This window comes from Protomyctophum bolini (assembly GCF_963924005.1).
Source record: "Protomyctophum bolini genome assembly, chromosome: 11".
Taxonomy (NCBI): domain Eukaryota; kingdom Metazoa; phylum Chordata; class Actinopteri; order Myctophiformes; family Myctophidae; genus Protomyctophum; species Protomyctophum bolini.
The window spans coordinates 30,879,972-30,903,800 of NC_137872.1; the positions used below are offsets into that span (position 1 = coordinate 30,879,972).

The window sequence follows — 23,829 nt, forward strand, 5'->3', positions numbered from 1 at the left end:
GATGGTCTCTGGCCTGGCAGAGATAATAATACTTATTTAAATAATATTGTTTTATTTAATAGCATTGTTCATAGGCTACTTATACATGTCTAAAACAAAACAATATATTTAAGGTGCATTTTCTATAATGGCTATTGTCTAATGTCTATCCATTAACATGGCTGTGAACTTGTTGAAATTCTTATCACGAAAGATTGTTCTCCATCTCCAGTGTGGATAGTGGAGTCTCTTCAGTCTAAACTGAACGAAATACTTTGAGGGCCGGGCACTATAGTAGCCCCTCCAACTTGCACTTTTAACAAACATTGAGTGCAGGCAGCCAAGTCTATGGATTATTCATGTTTGCTTAAGCATGTACATACATGCTCTGTGACCAGTGACCACATCCTCTGCTCTAGTGCTGCTGATGTGTTAATTAGTGACATATCAGCTCATCATATCTCTAAGTTAATCATCAATTTCATCATGTGGTTTAATTGGATGTATTTACACCTTTCTTGTTGACAAGAAACTAAAATTCCTCCTGCCCTACAGTGAGTGTTAACTCTGACGGTCTGCACCAAGTGCACGCACACACGCACGCACACACACACACACACACACACACACACACACACACACACACACACACACACACACACACACACACACACACACACACACACACACACACACACACACACACACACATCTCGGGGCAGCCAATGAGCTTCATGTGTAGTTACTAGTTAGTACCGTTAGCACCAGGCGTTGCCATGTCTGCTTATTTATAAGCTACTTTGAGCATGTCTTTCTGTGATTGATTGATTGATTGATTGATTGAACAACAATGTTTGACACTTCAAACAAAAACACAAGTCAATACAAAAACTGCTACGAGGATAAAAACCATAAAAAGCACTATATAGACTTGTTTACATCAGGGTACTCCATTTTCAATTAATCAGAACATTTAAAGATGTACAAATATACACTTCTGTAAAGTGTCTTGTAAATATTGGGCTTGTTTCCTAACTCCGGTTGCCCCAGTTAATATGTAATTGTGTGTGTATCCGTATCTGAATATGTTTGCCATGGAAAATACAAGATGAAGATATGTTTATAATTATATATATATTTAAAAAATGCTCATGATGTGGCCTGTAGTTGTTTTCATATACCTGGTTGGCAGTGGTTGCTTGTTTCTCTCACACAATGGAAACCTGGCAACCCTGTTAGCACCACAGCAGCAGCCTCGGTCGGCAGCAAGTAGCAACAACAACAACAAGCAGCTCATCTTCTTCTTCTGGCTGTTAGCACCGTTTCAACCTAACAACAAATTACCAAAGAAAACGCGTGCAATGTTTCATTAGCCTCACAGTTTGTTTACAGTGGACAGAACATTATTCCAGTGTTTGTGTCAACTGTAGACAAATTAGTATTCCTCATCAGCGTTGCTACTGTCGTTAGCCGCTAAACTAAGCTAAGCTAACTGTGGCCAGAGAGAGGAAAGATGGGGTCCATTCTAAGTCGGAGGATCGCTGGGGTTGAGGATATTGATATCCAGGCCAACTCGGCCTACAGATTTCCACCCAAATCAGGTAAAGTGACCATGCAGTTGTCCATCTCGATCGGTGTACAATTATGCTGTCATGAAGCTGCCAACAAATACCTTTGTATGGATGTCAGTGATGGGGGAAAAAAAATACCGTTCCTTTGTGGAGGTTGGCTGGCCATGATCATAGCAAAACACATCATAAACAGACTAGTAGACGGACAGTGCATGTAAACATGTGTAATATCAGATTGTATTAGTCGTTAGTTTGATTAAAAAGGATACATCCATCCATAAGCTCAGAATGGATGTCAATACATGCATACATCAGGTCAGGACCACAATGGAAACAAGCCCTCAGGGATTTTGGGGCTATCCTCATTTGTATTATCGTACCACGACATTTTTGTAAACTGTGAATAAACTAAGTATTCAATGAAACTAATCTTTATTCTTTACCATTTGGTGGCCACCACACACCTCGCCCAGACCACCAGTGGTCCTCGAGGGGGTACAAGGTGTTCCCCAGCTAAATGATGGAGAGTTGGTAACCAAATAGACTCTTATAGATCTTTAACTCTTGAGAGTGTATGGTTACTATTTTACGAATGAACAACGAATTGGCTCTCAGTCTCAACTCAAGAGCAAATTTATTGTTAAACACCTACATTACAAGAAGTCTACACAATTAGATAATGTAGAAGAATTGTTATTTTTGATCAACGTTTGCCAACAGCATTGAACTGTGGACAAAATATTATCCAATGACACCAAAATATTCTTTAGTTTTGGGTCTGAGAGGCTAAATCTCATCAAATGGTGGCCCGTGGCTCAAATGCCAAATAAATAATGGGCCTTGATGTGAAAATGGTTGAAAACCATTATATCTAAGCATAACCACTATTCTTTGCATAGATATAATTTCTCAAACTGATAATAATAATACCGGTATAAGAAAATACACTGTAGGCTTTCCCCAAATCCATCATCGATGCATCGCATAGTGGTTAAGTTAAATGCATAGTAAGACCAGAATAGATACCCACCCTGTGTCTGATTCATTGATTGACACAGTTTGTAGAATGGGGTACATTTCAAACGAAGTTACAGTTCAATACAAAACTGCTACAAGGATAAAACCAGAATAAGCACTAAGACTTGTTTACATCAGGGTCCTCCATTTTCAATTCATCAGTCAGATGATTTAAAGACGTACACAATAAATCTACACGTACAGTATGGAAAAAAGGGGTGGGGTGGAATTTGAAATGTTTACAGGCGCCAGTTTGGAATTGCAGCCGTCTGCAAACTCAAACCAATTGTTTAGATTTGTCTAGAATGGCTGTGATATTACATACATTTTATGTAAATAGACATATCCAGCTTGCTTTCATTATACTAATTAATATAACTTACTTCAGGTCCTATACTTTATAAAATAAAATAAAATGGTGTGTGGGGTCTTAATTACTAATTAGTATAATGAAAGTAAGTTGTAATTGATGTTAAAATGATTTTTAGAAGTTGGTGCATTAATCGTTTTCGCACTTGGTATGCAGAAATGGGTTGTTGATATACAAAAGTGCTTTGAAATAATTGAAATTATATAATGGTTAATAATAATATAATGAACTGTATCATAACTTAAGGACGACCTTTTCACCCACTTTCAAACTATCGTCATATAATTGGTCCTCACACTAATAATTTCAGACATTTAATTTGTCCACAGCTCTTATCTGAGACGCAGACAGAGTAGACAAAAATGGCACCATATTAAAATGAGCATTAGTGAGAGGACCAATGAATTATGAAGATAAATGGACGAAGTGGTCCTTTAACAGTGTGCCAGATTGCATCTTTAAATGTCTCATGTATTCATCATTGCTCAATTCATCCTGTGTCCAGGAAATTATTTTGCCAGTCATTTCTTTATGGGAGGAGAGAAATTTGACACGCCACATCCAGAGGGTTACCTTTTTGGAGAAAACATGGACCTCAACTTTCTTGGAAATAGGCCTGTGCAGGTGAACATTTTGGTTGCTTTAGAATGGACTATTTTGTCAGATTATTTTCATTGACTTCCTAACTAATAATTAATGTTGATTTCTATGTGGTTTCTTAGTTTCCATATGTGACTCCTGCCCCCCACGAGCCTGTGAAAACTCTTAGGAGTCTGGTTAACATTAGAAAGGATTCTCTACGCTTAGTCAGGTAAAGTAGGATGTCGACATGATGCGAATGTCACAGCTAGGGATGGGACCATATGCAAGCGATGTCACGATGTTTGTGGCGAAAATGATTTCGATTAACGAGATTAATGCTATAATCAAACAAATGCGCTTAAAACTTAAAATGCCACTGCTGTTAATCGCTTGAAACTGCTGGGGGGAATGTTTGCCAAAAATAGCCGATCTACAAGCTCACATTGCGTTGTAGCATAACAACTTGTGAGCTTGTAGATCTGTTATTTTTGTTGAATCCTTTACATGTCTGTTTCATTAAGTATAGATGTAATTAAATGGTACTGAATTTGCAGCTCCATCAAATCTAATTCATCCTAGTGTATGATGGAGGACAATTTCACAATACATTTAAATGTCCAGTTATCCACGACATGATTATTGTGAGTGGTTTATTCATCACGATAAACGATTATCGTCCCATCCCTAGTCACTCACAGCCATTACAAATTTAGAGGCTGTTGGTAAGAAAACAAATAATTCTATAAAAGATTCAAATCTTGGGTTTCTAGGTACAAAGATGACTCTGATGCAACAACAGAGGAGGGTGGGAAGCCAAAGGTTTTATATGGCGTGGAGTTCACCTTCGATGCAGATGCACGGGTAGCCATCACCCTGTGCTGCCAAGCCTTTGAGGAGTTCCACAATGGGATGGCTGTGTAAGAATCTGATTCCTAAAACCTTATTCGGATTACTCAATTGCATGCATGCTTATAGTTAACCCTTTTAGACCTGAGGACGATTCTACAAATGTCTTCTAAATCCTGACAGTTTTCTGAAAAACAGATGTTTCTATGTCATTGGTTCTCAAACATTTACATGTCAAGGGACCCCCAACTAATTATGTAATTGGCTAATGTAATTGGCTGCCGACCCCCATCTGAAAATATGTTGTTCCAGGGACCTTCCAGAAGCAAAGATTAGATTTAAAAACGTTCGCTCTGAAAGAAAATATATTCAATGGTTTGGGCCACATTTTCACGATTTTTCAAAAATAGTAGATCTACAAGCTCATAGCGTGGCACTCGGTGCCGTGCTATGAGCTTGTAGATCTGCTATTTTTCAATAGCTAAAGTATAACATAATGCTTAAAACACCAAAAGTGGTTCCTGCGCAGGATGGGTTAATTAGATGTATTTGTAAAATTATGTTGACATTATTTTAGATCTAGTTGTTGAATTGCTTTAGTTGTGGAAGTAATCACTTTGTTAAAATAAGTGTTAAATACAGGTCTCGTTCGGTGAAAGGGGTTTCCTGTTACTGAAAAAACACTATAGCAACGATTACTATCGGAATATAGTAATAATATAATATATAAATATATATATAATATATATAAATAATTTAGATTATTCTTTTTGTGCTTAAGTGGTTAATCACACGCCACATTTGAATCCAGTGTATAGGTCTTTTATTAAAATCTATCTGGCATCTAGATGTCATGGACCAAAAGGGTTGATTTCAAGGGAGTCTGAGCCAAAGATATTGCACTGTTTTTGTGAGTACTGAGATCTACAGTGCAGAGCCTAGATTGGATGTGGCGGGTCCTTAGCAACCAGCAGTCACCATGGATACTCTTGATAAGGCTGACGAGAAGATGCACGATAAGATGAAAACCTTTATTGATCCCCGTGGGCAAATTCAAATGTCATAGTCGGCGACAGCAGTGAGAGTGAAACACAGAATATGTACAGCTGAGAGTAGAAAGAGCGAGCCAAACCAAGATGGATGATAAAATAAATAAATTATGTCGTTAGATTTAACTACAAATTTCGCAAATTTCACATTGGGTCTGACTGAGCTAAGATATGTACATTCTAATATAAGAAATGTAAGGTATATCACCAGTCAATGTATGGATATGTACCTCTCTATATCACCAGTAAAAACAGGAGTTAGTAATCCAGACAGTGTAGTTCTCATATATGGGTTCAGCTGTAATTGTATTAGGCACAGGGAATCTATTTAACATATCTCTGTGTTGTGCTCAATGTCGTCCCGGTCTAATGCTCAGACCTCGGATCATAAAGTGTGACCCGTGAAAAGAGCCTCATTATAAATTACTTCATATAATGAGACCAGTCTGTGTCCATTTTTTCCCCACTAATGAATGGTCCAAGTGCAGATGATACATATTGTATTGTATTGTATTCACCTCCTAGTGTAGAATGTCATATCCACTATCCGGTCCCTCTCCAGCCCTTCTCCTTGTTGCCACTTAAGTTTGGTGATGGAATAGAAACACGCATTTATAGTGTAAGTGTAACTTAGTTGGCCGTGACCATTTGTCGTGTTATTTGACCATGATGTGTTCTGCATAGGTACAACCCCAAGGTTCCAGGACTGGTCTCTGAGACTGTACACTATAAACGAGGCGTGAGCCAACAGTTCTCCATGCCCTCGTTCAAAATCGACTTCACCGAGTGGAAAGAGGAGGACGTAAGTATCTTCGTTCAACATTCATGTCATCATCTGTGGTGTTATTCTTCCTGCACCCACATTTAGCACCCAACGTTGGCCATATGCCAACATGAACATTATTCATTCTGGAGATTTCTTTCTATTTATGACTAACCAGGTCAATGTTAAAACAGCGTTTTTTCCTTTTTATAGCTGAACTTTGATCTAGACCGAGGCGTTTTCCCCATGGTAATCCAAGCTGTGGTTGATGAAGGAGACGGTATGTTGACATACCTGATGAACAATGTGATGATATATATATATCCTCTAGCTGTGTTTTTTGGAAATATATATATATACAGTATATATATGGGCACATGAAAATGTATGCATGCATGCATGGTGGTGTTGTAGGGTGCTTCGTATAAAAACAAACCATTATACTGTGTCCTTTCCAGATTGCCTAGGACATGCCCATGTTCTGTTGGCAGCCTTTGAAAGAGTAAGTACAGCTCTTTAGTCTGAAATAATTACACCTCATTAAAGTAGAAAGTATAAGTTCAAGTTTTCTACGATATGAACAAATCTTTGTTTTTACTTCCAGCATGTTGATGGCAGCTTTTCCGTGAAGCCTCTGAAGCAGAAGCAGATTGTATGTTTATTATCATTCTTATTCCAATATCTTGTACAACGGTGTTTTCACCATTTTGCAAATTATGTGAGTTTCTTCTCTATCGCAATGGGCTAAAAGTATTTCCACACTGACTTATTCATGTTTTCTATTCAAACAGGTGGATCGAGTGAGCTACCTGCTGCAGGAGATCTATGGGATTGAGAACAAAAACAACCAAGAAACCAAGGTTTTCAGTGGAAATATTATCTTATGTATGAATGATAATGCCGAGTTATTTTTAAAACCGGAAAAACATCTGTGTCATTTTACATTTTAGCTTGGGTTGGGTATTCAAAATAGCAGATATACAAGCTCATTGGGCGTCACTTAATGCCTCCGTATGAGCTTTTAAATCTGCCTTTTTTTCTTTTCTTAAAAAAAAAAAAGATTGTGAACATTTTTGTTAATCTTTTGGGGGTCCCTGGAACAAAATAGTTTGAGATGGGGTTGGGGGGATTGGCCGCCAAATACATACCAGTTTGGGGGTCCTTGACATGAAAAGGTTTGAGCACCACTGATATAGAAACATATGTTTATCAGAAAACAAAAACAAAAAAACTGTTAGAATTTATATCTGTAAAATAGGTCTTAATGGGTTAATGTCCCATTCTGGCAGCGTGTGCGTGCGTCACTAACTTTGATTGATTGAACGTGTCCTTTCAGCAAACAGACGACGAGAACAGTGACAACAGCAACGAGTGTGTCGTGTGTCTCTCTGACTTGCGAGACACACTCATCCTTCCCTGCAGACACCTGTGTCTCTGCAACTCCTGCGCAGACACACTGCGTTACCAGGCCAACAACTGTCCCATTTGCAGACTGCGTAAGACCACGTGTTTTCAACAGCGGTCGAGTACTGCTGCACTTAAAGTGCAATACTGACGTGCTTTCCACAAATCTTAGATTATTGCATCATGGATCTGTTATAATGATGATTAGTGAAAACATGAACATTATTAAATATAATATAATAATAATATATATTGACAAATTTGTGTACTTTCGCTTTGGTAATGCAAGCATATTATGATGCAAATGCCTAGAACTTTACAGGCCTTTTACTTTTACGAAGAATCTTTACATTGTACTTGTAAAAAGAAAATCTGAGTATTTCTTCCACCACTGGTTTTCAATAGAATTCATTATGGATTACATTTTGGAGTGATGTTCTCTGAAAGAAAAAGTAACAAAAACATAGTGAAATGTGCAGTCCTGTTGTGCATAACGTGTCGTCCTTGGTCGTCCTCTCTCCAGCGTTCCGAGCTTTGCTGCAGATCCGAGCGGTGAGGAAGAAGCCTGGAGCACTGTCCCCGGTGTCCTTCAGCCCCGTGCTGGCACAGACCATGGACCACGATGAGCACTCGGTACGTTTGAAGCAGCCTGGCCTACATTTAGACGACTCTAAACACGACCTAGTCATGATTGGCTGCCTCCTAGCGACCTTACTAGCGACCTAGTCACGATTGGCTGCCTCCTAAGCCCATGAGAGTCTGAACGGAGCGAGTGGCAACTGGAGCTACAGGAAAGCCATAACAAAACATTAACAAAAGAATGTTGGAAACGAACTTTCTCTTGCCTCCTCTACTCCGATTGTTCAGAAACGTGACATTGACGTGCGAACATTTACCTCTCTGAATAGCTGAGCTGATTTTAACTTGAATCGCTCAGGGGCAGCCGCTCTCTTAAACAAGATGCCGGCGCTCAGGAGTTGACTAAAGGAACCACTGGGTATGATGATGTCACACGATACTTGGAAAATAGATCTACAAGATCTACAAGCTTGTGGATCTGATATTTTCGATGTGCAACCAAGTATAAATCAGGCCTTAAAAGTCCTCATTTATATGTGAAGTATGCAATGTGGACCTTATTCAAAGGGAGCTTTTGAATATGCATCCCTTTTGTTTAGTTTGTCTTTTATCGGGTTCAGAATGCCAGCAATAGCCTTTGTGTATCTTTCTGCAGAGCTCGGATTCAGTTCCTCCTGGCTTTGAACCCATCTCGCTTTTGGAGGCACTGAACGGCCTGCGGTCGGTGTCCCCTGCCGTCCCGTCTGCACCTCTCTATGATGAGATCAACTTCTCCGGAGGCCTGGGAGGAGAAAGCAGACAGCTGGGCTCGCCGGAGCATTTAAGCGACGGAGGCCTGCAGAAAGGCAAAGTCAGCAAGTCACCCGACAGGTAATTAATCGATAATGTCGTCTCAACAATGCAATGCTCTCCACTGTTTTGTCTACCGTTTTTAAAGAGTTTTCACATTACCGGTATGTTGATGGCCCAGCTGGCAGCGAGAGGTTGTGACACTGGTTGTGCCCAGCCCACTGAAGCGCTTTGTGGTACAAGGACAGGGATGTGTTTGCATGATTTTAAATGTTAAAGTATTTTTGAGTGGTGCAACCACTCCAAGGAACAGCAATGTCCGTGTTCACCTATGTGACTACCTATGTGTTGGTTCACCTATGTGCCGTTAATTGCACCACTCAGTTCACACGGGTGTTATTTTTTTATATTGCATGGTGTAGCTTCATGTACTGTTAACTTTCAATACTGTAGCTAAGAGTTTCAAGCGAGCATGTAAGCCCTAGTTGAGTGAAGCGGAGAGAATGTCCTTGGTAACGGTTTGCATTTCCTCTTTAAAGATTTTTAGCTTTATTGGGCCGGTCAGAGGATTCTCGTTAAATTCAGTCCTAAGGCTGCTGCCTTTTTCAATTTATCACCATCTTCAGCATCCGACACAGCACCACAGATCCACACATTCAGCTCCATCCATGGCAATCTGTCTTGTTGGCATTGCAGTCGGTTCTCTTCCCTGCAGGTCAAAACCTGCAGCGAAGCGAATCGCTCCGTTCGAGCGACCGTGTGGGTGTTTGGCCGATGTGTTCTAATAAATTGCTTTTCTACGTATTGTTTTTGTTCTCTCCCCAAGCACCCTGAGGTCTCCATCCTCTCCTATCCAAGAAGAGGATGAGGAGAAGCTGTCTGAGATGTCTGATGCCCAGCCACACACACTGCTGTCCAGCAGCCCCGCCCCCACGGAGGTAAACCTGCCAACTACGCCGTCTGACCTTTCATCTGCCTCATCTGAACGCCAGCGGCTTTTAACCCATTCACGTCTACCACTCATTTGCAACGTTGAACTATGTCATTAATATACATTAGAGTTGTGTGGAAATTATAATAATACTTTAAAATTCAACCCGTGTGAAGTGAGGGGCGCTAATATATTTAAATCTAACTCATGTTGCTATGATTAGGTGATGTAATGGTGATGTAAAACAAATGGTGACAAAACAAACATTAAATTCTCTTTATTGTTAATGGCATTTAATATTTGTGTTATGGACAAGATGACGTAATTCTTCCCTTCATTGTCAATGGCGTTTTTAAAACAAACATTAAACCTGTATATAGGAGGGGCTAGCGCCTCTAAAAAAAATGTCATCAGTGATATATTGAAGGTGTACTCTGCAGGCCAAAAATTACACCCTCTCTCTCTCTCTCTCTCTCTCCCCCCTCCTCTCTCTCTCTCTCTGTCTAGGCCACTGCAGCTGAGGATGTAGCAGAATCCCTGTCTCCAGATGATGGTGAGTTCTCTCTTCATCATCATTAGGATCGATAGAATAATCGCAATTATTTTTGCTGAACCTAAAAGTCATTTGGTGTTCATTCATTGTAGTCTGCACATCCATGTGTTGGGTGTAAGTATTAATGCTGAAAGTTGAACCGACAGTCGATTCGAATGTGAGTCCCCGTTTCCAATTTAACGACACTCTCTCTTTTCTTTCACCGTCTTGTCCTGGGCGTTGCAGAGGACAGGCTCCATTCAGGAGGGGAGATCCTCCAGGACTGTAGCAGTGAGCACAGCAGCCTGACCAAAACACAGAGCGACCCAGCGGGAGATCTGTCTTTGCCAGGTGAGAGAGATGAGCAGCACCCCTGTGCTGGTAATAAAGACTCATGGATTAACCCATTCTGACCTGAGATCAGATTCTAAAAATGTCTTCTACATCCTGACAGCTTTCTGAAAAAGCCATGTTTCTATGTCAGTCGTTCGATTTTTCTAATTTTTTTAAATAGCTAAAGCATAACGTAAAAGGGGTTCCGGCCCAAAATGGGTTAAAGTCGCCATGACTGATTTCAGTCATTTGGATTCCATAGAAGCCAGCCTGTCTTCTATGGAAGCATGTTGGGAAGCGAAAATAGCTGATCTACATTACTCACAATGCTCTCGATGTGCTTGTAGAGCTCAATCACAATATGTTCAGAAGCGTCTTCCATAAGATCTTAATAGTCTCGTCTGCATTCGGTTGGCATTACTGTATGTAGAACAGCAGGAGCAATATTACTTAAACATCATAATGGTACTGTACTGTTCTCACTGTACACTGGATAGTATGATACAACAGTCAGATAAACACCTTTCTTCATCCACGACACTGGAGGCGTTGTTTGTAGTCAACAGGTTTTATGGCTTCAAAAGGGTGAAACTAAAAACACAAAAACATACAAAATGGTACTGGTTCATATACATAAATACAGTACAATAAGCTAGAATCACTACACAGACGGTGCTAGTGTGTGCTTTCACAATTCGCACATTAGGACTTGGTCATACAAACATTTCGTGAACAGTCGTGAGATTTGATTTAGCTTTCATCTATGCTGTACCCCTGTGCTGGTACTGAAGCAAGAATAAAGAGGACCTCAAAGAAAAAAGCGATGCGTTGTGAGCTTGTAGATCAGTTATTTCTGCCGCAGAACAAAATCCAGAAGTCCGTAATGTTAATTGAACTCTGAGTGTACAAATGGAACACTGGAGATTTAAAGGCCTATAAAGCCACAGCGTTTTGTTTTTCTTAAGATTTACTTTTTGTTCTAAAGTATAGTGTATATAACTTATAGCCCATGTTTTTTGAAATTTTGAAAAAAAAAGTTAGCCTCGTTTCTCATCATTTTGGACCGTGGGCTATAGCCCATATCGTACGGCATACTATAGAGCGCAGTTTTTCATCATTTTTGAAGATTTTTTAAAAATGACGAAATGACAAAAACGATGGGTTATAGCCCATGTTTTTTGAAATTTTGAAAAAAAAAGTTAGCCTCGTTTCTCATCATTTTGGACCGTGGGCTATAGCCCATATCGTACGGCATACTATAGTGCGCAGTTTTTCATCATTTTTGAAGATTTGAAAAAAATGACGAAATGACAAAAACGATGGGTTATAGCCCATGTTTTTTGAAATTTTGAAAAAAAAAGTTATCCTCGTTTCTCATCATTTTGGACCATGGGCTATAGCCTATATCGTACGGCATACTATAGCGCGCCGTTTTTCATCATTTTTGATGATTTGACAAAAATGAAAAAATGACAAAAACGATGGGTTATAGCCCATGTTTTTTGAAATTTTGAAAAAAAAGTTAGCCTCGTTTCTCATCATTTTGGACCGTGGGCTATAGCCCATATCGTACGGCATACTATAGCGCGCAGTTTTTCATCATTTTTGAAGATTTGAAAAAAATGACGAAATGACAAAAACGATGGGTTATAGCCCATGTTTTTTGAAATTTTGAAAAAAAAAGTTATCCTCGTTTCTCATCATTTTGGACCATGGGCTATAGCCTATATCGTACGGCATACTATAGCGCGCCGTTTTTCATCATTTTTGATGATTTGACAAAAATGAAAAAATGCCAAAAACGATGGGTTATAGCCCATGTTTTTTGAAATTTTGAAAAAAAAAGTTAGCCTCGTTTCTCATCATTTTGGACCGTGGGCTATAGCCCATATCGTACGGCATACTATAGCGCACAGTTTTTCATCATTTTTGAGGATTTGAAAAAAATGACAAAATGACAAAAACGATGGGTTATAGCCCATGTTTTTTGAAATTTTGAAAAAAAAAGTTAGCCTCGTTTCTCATCATTTTGGACCGTGGGCTATAGCCCATATCGTACGGCATACTATAGCGCGCAGTTTTTCATCATTTTTGAGGATTTGAAAAAAATGACGAAATGACAAAAACGATGGGTTATAGCCCATGTTTTTTGAAATTTTGAAAAAAAAAGTTAGCCTCGTTTCTCATCATTTTGGACCGTGGGCTATAGCCCATATCGTACGGCATACTATAGCGCGCAGTTTTTCATCATTTTTGAAGATTTGAAAAAAATGACGAAATGACAAAAACGATGGGTTATAGCCCATGTTTTTTGAAATTTTGAAAAAAAAAGTTAGCCTCGTTTCTCATCATTTTGGACCGTGGGCTATAGCCCATATCGTACGGCATACTATAGCGCGCAGTTTTTCATCATTTTTGAGGATTTGAAAAAAATGACGAAATGACAAAAACGATGGGTTATAGCCCATGTTTTTTGAAATTTTGGAAAAAAAAGTTAGCCTCGTTTCTCATCATTTTGGACCGTGGGCTATAGCCCATATCGTACGGCATACTATAGCGCGCAGTTTTTCATCATTTTTGAAGATTTGAAAAAAATGACGAAATGACAAAAACGATGGGTTATAGCCCATGTTTTTTGAAATTTTGAAAAAAAAAGTTAGCCTCGTTTCTCATCATTTTGGACCGTGGGCTATAGCCCATATCGTACGGCATACTATAGCGCGCAGTTTTTCATCATTTTTGAGGATTTGAAAAAAATGACGAAATGACAAAAACGATGGGTTATAGCCCATGTTTTTTGAAATTTTGAAAAAAAAAGTTAGCCTCGTTTCTCATCATTTTGGACCGTGGGCTATAGCCCATATCGTACGGCATACTATAGCGCGCAGTTTTTCATCATTTTTGAAGATTTGAAAAAAATGACGAAATGACAAAAACGATGGGTTATAGCCCATGTTTTTTGAAATTTTGAAAAAAAAAGTTAGCCTCGTTTCTCATCATTTTGGACCGTGGGCTATAGCCCATATCGTACGGCATACTATAGCGCGCAGTTTTTCATCATTTTTGAGGATTTGAAAAAAATGACGAAATGACAAAAACGATGGGTTATAGCCCATGTTTTTTGAAAATTTGGAAAAAAAAGTTAGCCTCGTTTCTCATCATTTTGGACCGTGGGCTATAGCCCATATCGTACGGCATACTATAGCGCGCAGTTTTTCATCATTTTTGAAGATTTGAAAAAAATGACGAAATGACAAAAACGATGGGTTATAGCCCATGTTTTTTGAAATTTTGAAAAAAAAAGTTAGCCTCGTTTCTCATCATTTTGGACCGTGGGCTATAGCCCATATCGTACGGCATACTATAGCGCGCAGTTTTTCATCATTTTTGAGGATTTGAAAAAAATGACGAAATGACAAAAACGATGGGTTATAGCCCATGTTTTTTGAAATTTTGAAAAAAAAAGTTAGCCTCGTTTCTCATCATTTTGGACCGTGGGCTATAGCCCATATCGTACGGCATACTATAGCGCGCAGTTTTTCATCATTTTTGAAGATTTGAAAAAAATGACGAAATGACAAAAACGATGGGTTATAGCCCATGTTTTTTGAAATTTTGAAAAAAAAAGTTAGCCTCGTTTCTCATCATTTTGGACCGTGGGCTATAGCCCATATCGTACGGCATACTATAGCGCGCAGTTTTTCATCATTTTTGAGGATTTGAAAAAAATGACGAAATGACAAAAACGATGGGTTATAGCCCATGTTTTTTGAAATTTTGGAAAAAAAAGTTAGCCTCGTTTCTCATCATTTTGGACCGTGGGCTATAGCCCATATCGTACGGCATACTATAGCGCGCAGTTTTTCATCATTTTTGAAGATTTGAAAAAAATGACGAAATGACAAAAACGATGGGTTATAGCCCATGTTTTTTGAAATTTTGAAAAAAAAAGTTAGCCTCGTTTCTCATCATTTTGGACCGTGGGCTATAGCCCATATCGTACGGCATACTATAGCGCGCAGTTTTTCATCATTTTTGAGGATTTGAAAAAAATGACGAAATGACAAAAACGATGGGTTATAGCCCATGTTTTTTGAAATTTTGAAAAAAAAAGTTAGCCTCGTTTCTCATCATTTTGGACCGTGGGCTATAGCCCATATCGTACGGCATACTATAGCGCGCAGTTTTTCATCATTTTTGAAGATTTGAAAAAAATGACGAAATGACAAAAACGATGGGTTATAGCCCATGTTTTTTGAAATTTTGAAAAAAAAAGTTAGCCTCGTTTCTCATCATTTTGGACCGTGGGCTATAGCCCATATCGTACGGCATACTATAGCGCGCAGTTTTTCATCATTTTTGAGGATTTGAAAAAAATGACGAAATGACAAAAACGATGGGTTATAGCCCATGTTTTTTGAAAATTTGGAAAAAAAAGTTAGCCTCGTTTCTCATCATTTTGGACCGTGGGCTATAGCCCATATCGTACGGCATACTATAGCGCGCAGTTTTTCATCATTTTTGAAGATTTGAAAAAAATGACGAAATGACAAAAACGATGGGTTATAGCCCATGTTTTTTGAAATTTTGAAAAAAAAAGTTAGCCTCGTTTCTCATCATTTTGGACCGTGGGCTATAGCCCATATCGTACGGCATACTATAGCGCGCAGTTTTTCATCATTTTTGAGGATTTGAAAAAAATTACGAAATGACAAAAACGATGGGTTATATCCCATGTTTTTTGAAATTTTGAAAAAAAAAGTTAGCCTCGTTTCTCATCATTTTGGACCGTGGGCTATAGCCCATATCGTACGGCATACTATAGCGCGCAGTTTTTCATCATTTTTGAAGATTTGAAAAAAATGACGAAATGACAAAAACGATGGGTTATAGCCCATGTTTTTTTAAATTTTGAAAAAAAAAGTTAGCCTCGTTTCTCATCATTTTGGACCGTGGGCTATAGCCCATATCGTACGGCATACTATAGCGCGCAGTTTTTCATCATTTTTGAGGATTTGAAAAAAATGACGAAATGACAAAAACGATGGGTTATAGCCCATGTTTTTTGAAATTTTGAAAAAAAAAGTTAGCCTCGTTTCTCATCATTTTGGACCGTGGGCTATAGCCCATATCGTACGGCATACTATAGCGCGCAGTTTTTCATCATTTTTGAAGATTTGAAAAAAATGACGAAATGACAAAAACGATGGGTTATAGCCCATGTTTTTTTAAATTTTGAAAAAAAAAGTTAGCCTCGTTTCTCATCATTTTGGACCGTGGGCTATAGCCCATATCGTACGGCATACTATAGCGCGCAGTTTTTCATCATTTTTGAAGATTTGAAAAAAATGACGAAATGACAAAAACGATGGGTTATAGCCCATGTTTTTTGAAATTTTGAAAAAAAAAGTTATCCTCATTTCTCATCATTTTGGACCATGGGCTATAGCCTATATCGTACGGCATACTATAGCGCGCCGTTTTTCATCATTTTTGATGATTTGACAAAAATGAAAAAATGACAAAAACGATGGGTTATAGCCCATGTTTTTTGAAATTTTGAAAAAAAAAGTTGGCCTCGTTTCTCATCATTTTGGACCGTGGGCTATAGCCCATATCGTACGGCATACTATAGCGCGCAGTTTTTCATCATTTTTGAAGATTTGAAAAAAATGACGAAATGACAAAAACGATGGGTTATAGCCCATGTTTTTTTAAATTTTGAAAAAAAAAGTTAGCCTCGTTTCTCATCATTTTGGACCGTGGGCTATAGCCCATATCGTACGGCATACTATAGCGCGCAGTTTTTCATCATTTTTGAGGATTTGAAAAAAATGACGAAATGACAAAAACGATGGGTTATAGCCCATGTTTTTTGAAATTTTGAAAAAAAAAGTTAGCCTCGTTTCTCATCATTTTGGACCGTGGGCTATAGCCCATATCGTACGGCATACTATAGCGCGCAGTTTTTCATCATTTTTGAAGATTTGAAAAAAATGACGAAATGACAAAAACGATGGGTTATAGCCCATGTTTTTTTAAATTTTGAAAAAAAAAGTTAGCCTCGTTTCTCATCATTTTGGACCGTGGGCTATAGCCCATATCGTACGGCATACTATAGCGCGCAGTTTTTCATCATTTTTGAAGATTTGAAAAAAATGACGAAATGACAAAAACGATGGGTTATAGCCCATGTTTTTTGAAATTTTGAAAAAAAAAGTTATCCTCATTTCTCATCATTTTGGACCATGGGCTATAGCCTATATCGTACGGCATACTATAGCGCGCCGTTTTTCATCATTTTTGATGATTTGACAAAAATGAAAAAATGACAAAAACGATGGGTTATAGCCCATGTTTTTTGAAATTTTGAAAAAAAAAGTTGGCCTCGTTTCTCATCATTTTGGACCGTGGGCTATAGCCCATATCGTACGGCATACTATAGCGCGCAGTTTTTCATCATTTTTGAAGATTTGAAAAAAATGACGAAATGACAAAAACGATGGGTTATCTATATATACAGGTAATTATCCACAAGATGCAGGCAGCATTTACTGGAGAAACTCTAGCCCGAAAACGCCAAGTCGTTGTGACGAAAAGCGTCCTGTTTTGGAACACATCTCTCGACCTTTTGAATTCCCAGCATACCTCTTCTCTTCTACCGTTCATCATGGCTCCTTGCTGGTTCTCTCTGAGGCTGACGTTCTCTCTGTGCTTTGCATCGTCTTAACTGGTGTGCTCTTGTCTTGTCTCTCCTCTCTTCTCCCTAACACTGCTCCTCCTCTGTCCTGTCCTCCTGTCCTCCGCACGCCTGGCCTGTCTCTTGGACACTGCTCCTCTGTCCTGTCCTCTCCTGTCCTCCGTACGCCTGGCCTGTCTCTGGGACACTGGTCCTCTGTCCTCCGCACGCCTGGCCTGTCTCTGGGACACTGGTCCTCTGTCCTCTCCTGTCCTCCGCACGCCTGGCCTGTCTCTGGGACACTGCTCCTCTGTCCTGTCCTCCGTACGCCTGGCCTGTCTCTGGGACACTGGTCCTCTGTCCTCTCCTGTCCTCCGCACGCCTGGCCTGTCTCTCGGACACTGGTCCTCTGTCCTCTCCTGTCCTCCGCACGCCTGGCCTGTCTCTGGGACACTGCTCCTCTGTCCTGTCCTCCGTATGCCTGGCCTGTCTCTGGGACACTGCTCCTCTGTCCTCTGCACGTCTGGCCTGTCTCTGGGACACTGCTCCTCTGTCCTGTCCTCTCCTGTCCTCCGTACGCCTGGCCTGTCTCTGGGCAGCTCTAGGTCCTGATGCCTGCTCTATTGGTATGGAGGAATAACCGTGGTATGTACCGTTAGGCTTTAGGGTGCAACGGTTCATTCAACTAATGTATTTAATCAATTGTAAGTAGTAGAAAAGCATAAAACATAGTTGAAATGGCTGGTCTACAAGCTCACAACGTGTCGTGATGCAACGCGTTGTGAGCTTGTGAACTATTATTGCACGACCGAGTATAAGACAAGTGGTTAATCGATTCATAGATATCGTATATCGGTCCTATCTACATATTCTAGCTTTTTGTTTTTCCGTAAAATGAACGCCCTACTTGATCATACTACAGCGTCACACCAACGCAGCAAATCTGTACGCTGGAAACCTGGCACTAATCGACGTGTTTCCATCTGCTGCTTTTGCTGTTTGTTTTTTTACTAGAATCCTGAAAAGTAAAAGTTTTCCATTATCAATATACTGCTGTTTGTATTTTATTTTATTAATCGATTAATCAGAAAAAGCAATCGATAGAATAATCCTTACCGATCGATAGTTGCAGCCTTAGTAGGTTTCGTGTCTGTCCTGCCTCTCCCAATGTGCTCCACTGCTTTCACTGGACTCTGTTCTGATCCTACCAGGAAATACAATCCTCCTTATTTCACCCTGGCATACCTGTTCTGGGCATGTCATTGTAGGTGAAACATTACAGAACCCGTGTGAAAAGATAGCAGATCTACAACTTAAGCACGTTGGCAATTTATTTTCTCTCTTCCTTTTGTGGATAAGGCATCTGGTTGATTATTATAGAACATGATACTTAACCTTCGTCAAATAATATAGTCGCATTACTTGCTTATAAATAATAATAAGCGCTACCGTTCACAGTCAAACAAATCCCATATGCTGAGCAGGGAGGCTGCGCGAACGCAAGCCTTTACCAACAAGAGGTTATTCCGTGATACAAATTCGATATAATTTGAACGTCAGCTTAGTGCGGATAGTACTGCTAACAGTAACGTACCTTTTGTCCGGGGAGGGTATAGCGCGTCGCAGTCCCGCCCCCTCGAGAGACCCAGAAAATAAATCCCCGTTCATTTTCCTCATAGACTTTTCAGAAAGTATTTATTTAAAGACGTTTACGCCGCAGACAAAGCCAACTCTTGTCGTGACAAATCATGACCATAAACGCAATGTTTTGGGCCAAACAAAGAATTAGAAAGTAGAAAAAAACGGCAGGTTACAACACTTTTTTTGTTGTTTTTCTTCTTTGTAATTATTTGTTTGGTCCAAAATATTGTAATATAATAATATATTATATCTCCGGAAGATATAGGCTCTTCTGGGTCATCACAGGGTCACAGGTGACATTGTTGGCAAAAACAATACTCAAAATACGCATGCATAATGGGATTATTCATTAATTTATGAATAAACACATAGTCAATGTGTGGAGAGAAGAGGTTTTCTGTCCGACGGTGGCAAATAAATGCCCTTTTTTCTCCCCACAGGGTCGTCCGAGTCGACAGAAAGCCTGAAGAGTCAAAGCACAAACTGCTCCAGCCAGCCTCTGCTGTGTCCCACCAGTAGCCTGCATATGGAGGATGAGCACCTCAACCCTTGACTCCTCTCCTCTCGTTCTCTACAGCAGTGGCTCTCAAACTTCTCCATGTCAAGGACCCCCAAGTCGACATTTATTAGGCCGCGGAGTGCGCGGACCCCCATTTGAAAAGATATGCCAGGGGCCCCCGATAAGAGAGGATTTTTAGGGCTCTTAGCAGTGATTCTGAAACATTAATTTCATGGACCCCCAGTTTCACATGCATTAGGCTACGGACCCTGATTTAATGGCATTTTCAACTCTGGGACCCCACTTTATATTGTACAATCACTCTTAATGTAACTGAGAGTGTACAAATGGAACCAAATGGACCTGTTAGCGTCCAACTCTCTGAGTTACAGACCCATAAGGGTCCATTTGGTTCCTAACTATCTCTAATTTAGCAAGGGACCCTCTGGAACTCCCTCTAAAGGTCCCTGGACCCCACTTTGAGAACTAATGTTCTACAGATGAGTCAATACAGACTCCCCGTGGCCCATTTGGTTTCCTCTAAAACCAAAGCCGGTCACATGCTTTTGTGCATTCGGCGCCATGGAGCACTTGACTCTGCAGTTCCTAAACCCAGACATGAGTTGGCAGGCAGTGGTTTCCCTTGACAGATTTCCAGTTTCCTCGTAGGATTATTCGATTTGTGCAGGAGAAATAAGGTGGTTAACGATGTAAGAATACATTTCATTTAAAATCTTAACCTTTTTTTATTGTAACAATTCAGAAGTGGCTCCGACGTCGTACGACATATGATTTGTGTAGGTGATCGTGTGTGAATATAATAAGCCGTTGCTGTAGCCGTGCTGCAGAGCTTATTTTCTTCATTTAAGTAAGCACAATGCAGATTCATATTTGGAAATCTGCCATTGGGAACCCATGATGTATTATTATTATTTTCTTTTTCCATCAACATCTCTTGACACATTAAAGAAATGTGATCTCCGGGTAAGTGTGGCTGGACATGTCACAGATTTGAGACTAACGTATGGAGGGGGGAAAAAATAAATTGTAATTCCTGCTTGTTCAGTTGTGTGTCTTGGCTGGACTTGTGATCTATTTATGTGGTAAGAATCCAGAAATATGCCACTACCTAAACACGGTGGTGCTTAAGCACACTTATTTTAGATCAACTCTATTGCTCGACACTATACATTTAATTGAATTAGTATTGTGTTGAAATGGTGTGTTCACTTATGAGGGGAAAACCCTAATACTGTTTTATAGTTTTCTTGATTAGGAAAATGAGCAGGACTTTTAGAATATGCTAATTATTTTTTGAGTCCGTTTGGAACATATTTCATACTCATGAAATCTATTATAATAATCCATTCCCTATACTATAGCAATGTATGATATGTTAGTTTAATATGGCTACAGTCTTAAACCTCAACATGTCAGCCTTTTTGTTTTTTATATCTGTGTATCCTAACTGTATACAAGATTTCTCTGTAGTTGCTAAATTGTACACTTGGCATATTAACATAGAGGAAAAATAACTGGTATTAAAGTAATGTAATTAGGTTCAGCTACAGTATATGCACAGACGTCTTGAGATTCTGGTCATACATTAACGCTACAGTTTACCATTCCAGCAGCTGAACTAACGATAGCCTGAGCCTGCAACAAGCATAGCATCGTTGTCGAGAGGAAACCACCTAACTCCATTTTTGAGGTTTTTAATTTTTTTTGATTTTCATAAATGAATGCTATTGAACACCCTTTACGTGAAACGAGAAGTATTAAAAAGCGCTTTGAACAAAAAAAAGTCCATTGGACCATCAAACTCCACCACCTCTCCCCCTCATGAAAGTAATTGGCAATATATAAAGTCACAGTACCAACTTTGATAAGGTTTTCTTCATTTCCTGAAAATTGAACATTTTGTAGTTATAGATCTACAAGCTTGTCTTGATAACACTCGTTATGAGCTTGTATATCTGCTATTTTCACTACTTTGCACGACACTGTTGCAACAGCGTAGTGTTAAATAGAGCTTAGCCACTTAGACACTATTTTCAGTGAAAGCTTCCCCACAATAACAGAAAACAGAAGAGAAAATCCACTAGTATTGAGCCCTGAGGGACTCCGCTCAACCATATGAGGTTGAAGTGGTTAAAGGATGTCCAATGGAGAAAAAAAAAGTCTTCTATGGAGATGCAAGGTTTCTGTTCCGACCGACGGTGACAACAATATGACAAAAGAAGTGTGCTTGGCATAAACGTGGCGGCAGGTCTCCGTTTGCTGTCTTTTTATGTTGCAATGCCAGCATCTGCTTCTGTAATGTGTTTGCAGAGTATAGGATCAAACCTTTTCGCAGTCTGTGTGCCTCCTTCCCTGGCCCTATAGATGAAGCACCGTGCATATATAGATCTATGTGCCTTTTGAACTGCTACTGTACGACCGCTTGTTGCTTTGGGCGTTTGTGTTCTCATTGAAGCTAGAATATACAGCATTCTTCAGCCTGTAGACACTGGTTTTGTTTTGACGCAGATTGTCTTTTCTTTCACCCCGACTTTATTGTTTTTGTTTTACAACTTTCGCTACTGTAAAATATCTTGTTAATGAGCAATATTAAATTTCAATGTTACCATTTTAAGCCCACGTATTGTTAATTAATCTAATCTCAGAAGAATTTAGGTTAAAGTGTATATTGTTCTATGTTTAGATGGGAAGAACACGTTACATTGCATTATAATCAGTTGGGCTAGCTTTTTGCATGTGGATTTCTACTGCTTTCACTGTTGTTACTTTGTGTTTCCCCTTATTTGTGCCATTTCAGCGAGCATGGAATCTCCTTCGCGTTTGAGTAAATGCTCAATGCCCCCTCCTCCTTGTAGTAGAGGATAAAGTACAGTTTTTGACCGCAGAGTCTCAAGCGAACTTGAGCCACGAGAGACACCACCGAGCAAAGCAGTTGCTGTGCAAAACTTGTCAAAACGTGTCGCTTAGCCAACTCAGCCCTGTTCAAGTTGCAACCTGATATGGACAGAATAGTAAATCCTCGTCCCGCAAGTAGGGAAACTTGCGAGACTCGCGAGGGGGGACGTGACCATTTACTCAAACCCGAAGGAGATAACATGCTCGCGCCATTTCAACTTGACACCGTGCCTTCCTCCTTCCTGTTCTGACCACTATTGACCTGGTATCCAGGATGATGCCACAGTAGGTGGCCATTTTGTGGCTCTCTTTAAAACGATACCCATCTGTCCCTGTGTGCAGCATGTGTATAACGATAATGCAAAAATAAAGGATCAATACTTTGACTATCACTTGCGTGTGTGTCGTGTGATCCTTTTGTTTTTGTTACACATATACCCGAAAAGTGTTTCCAGAGAATGCATTCATTTTTGGCCAGCCAGCTACCCTTAAATATGTTTATCCCATTAAGACCTGTGGCACATTCTACAAATGTCTTCTAAAACAGCTTAATGAAAATTCACACCCGTGTGAAGTGAGGGGCGCTAATATATTAAAGTCTAACTCATGTTCATTATAAATTTTTCCGCAACACTCCGCAATTCCTCCGCAATAAAAAAAAAAAAACGATGGGCAAATGGAAATTGGGGAAATTGCGCAAATGAAAATTGCGGAAATGGAAATTGCGAAATTGCGGAAATGGTAATTGCGGAAATTGCGGAAAATGGAAATTGCGGAAATTGCGGAATTGCGGAAAAATGAAAAAAAACAAATTGCGAAATTTCGGAAATTGCGGAAATGGTAATTGCGGAAATTGAGGAAATTGCGGAAAATGGAAATTGCGGAAATGGTAATTGCGGAAATTGCGGAATTGCGGAAAAATGAAAAAAAACAAATTGCGAAATTTCGGAAATGGTAATTGCGGAAATAACGGAATTGCGGAATTGAGGAAAAATGAAAAAAAACAAATTGCGAAATTTCGGAAATTGCGGAAATGGTAATTGCGGAAATTGCGGAAAAATGAAAAAAAAACGATGGGTTATAGCCCATGTTTTTTGAAATTTTGAAAAAAACAGTTATCCTCGTTTCTCATCATTTTGGACCATGGGATATAGCCCATATCGTACGGCATACTATAGCACGCCGTTTTTCATCATTTTTGAGGATTTGGAAAAAATGAAAAAAACCGATGGGTTCCGAACTTCCGCCGCCATCGGTGTATGAATGTGTGTGAATGGTGCACAATCTATGTAAAGCGCCTTGGATAAAGGCACTATATAAATGCACCATTTACCATAGTACTGTTGAAG

At 39.5% G+C, this 23,829-nt stretch overlaps 1 protein-coding gene across 2 annotated transcripts; it reads left to right on the plus strand.

Moving 5' to 3' along the window:
- The first annotated feature begins 1,238 nt into the window (after nucleotides 1-1,238).
- On the plus strand, nucleotides 1,239-22,872 carry LOC308323997 (E3 ubiquitin-protein ligase MGRN1-like). 2 transcript variants are annotated; one of them, XM_080775891.1, is made up of 17 exons: nucleotides 1,239-1,580; nucleotides 3,443-3,561; nucleotides 3,660-3,748; nucleotides 4,290-4,436; nucleotides 6,099-6,216; nucleotides 6,391-6,457; nucleotides 6,636-6,679; nucleotides 6,782-6,829; nucleotides 6,969-7,037; nucleotides 7,514-7,673; nucleotides 8,105-8,214; nucleotides 8,816-9,030; nucleotides 9,776-9,887; nucleotides 10,388-10,433; nucleotides 10,659-10,763; nucleotides 18,024-18,069; nucleotides 19,506-22,872. In XM_080775891.1, the coding sequence occupies exons 1-16, from the start codon at nucleotides 1,493-1,495 to the stop codon at nucleotides 18,062-18,064; spliced, it is 1,578 nt and encodes a 525-aa protein (XP_080632017.1). In that variant the 5' UTR covers nucleotides 1,239-1,492; the 3' UTR covers nucleotides 18,065-18,069; nucleotides 19,506-22,872. The 2 variants fall into 2 exon arrangements, with proteins under 2 accessions (XP_080632017.1, XP_080632016.1); XM_080775890.1 differs by lacking the exon at nucleotides 18,024-18,069.
- Nucleotides 22,873-23,829: the final 957 nt, after the last annotated feature.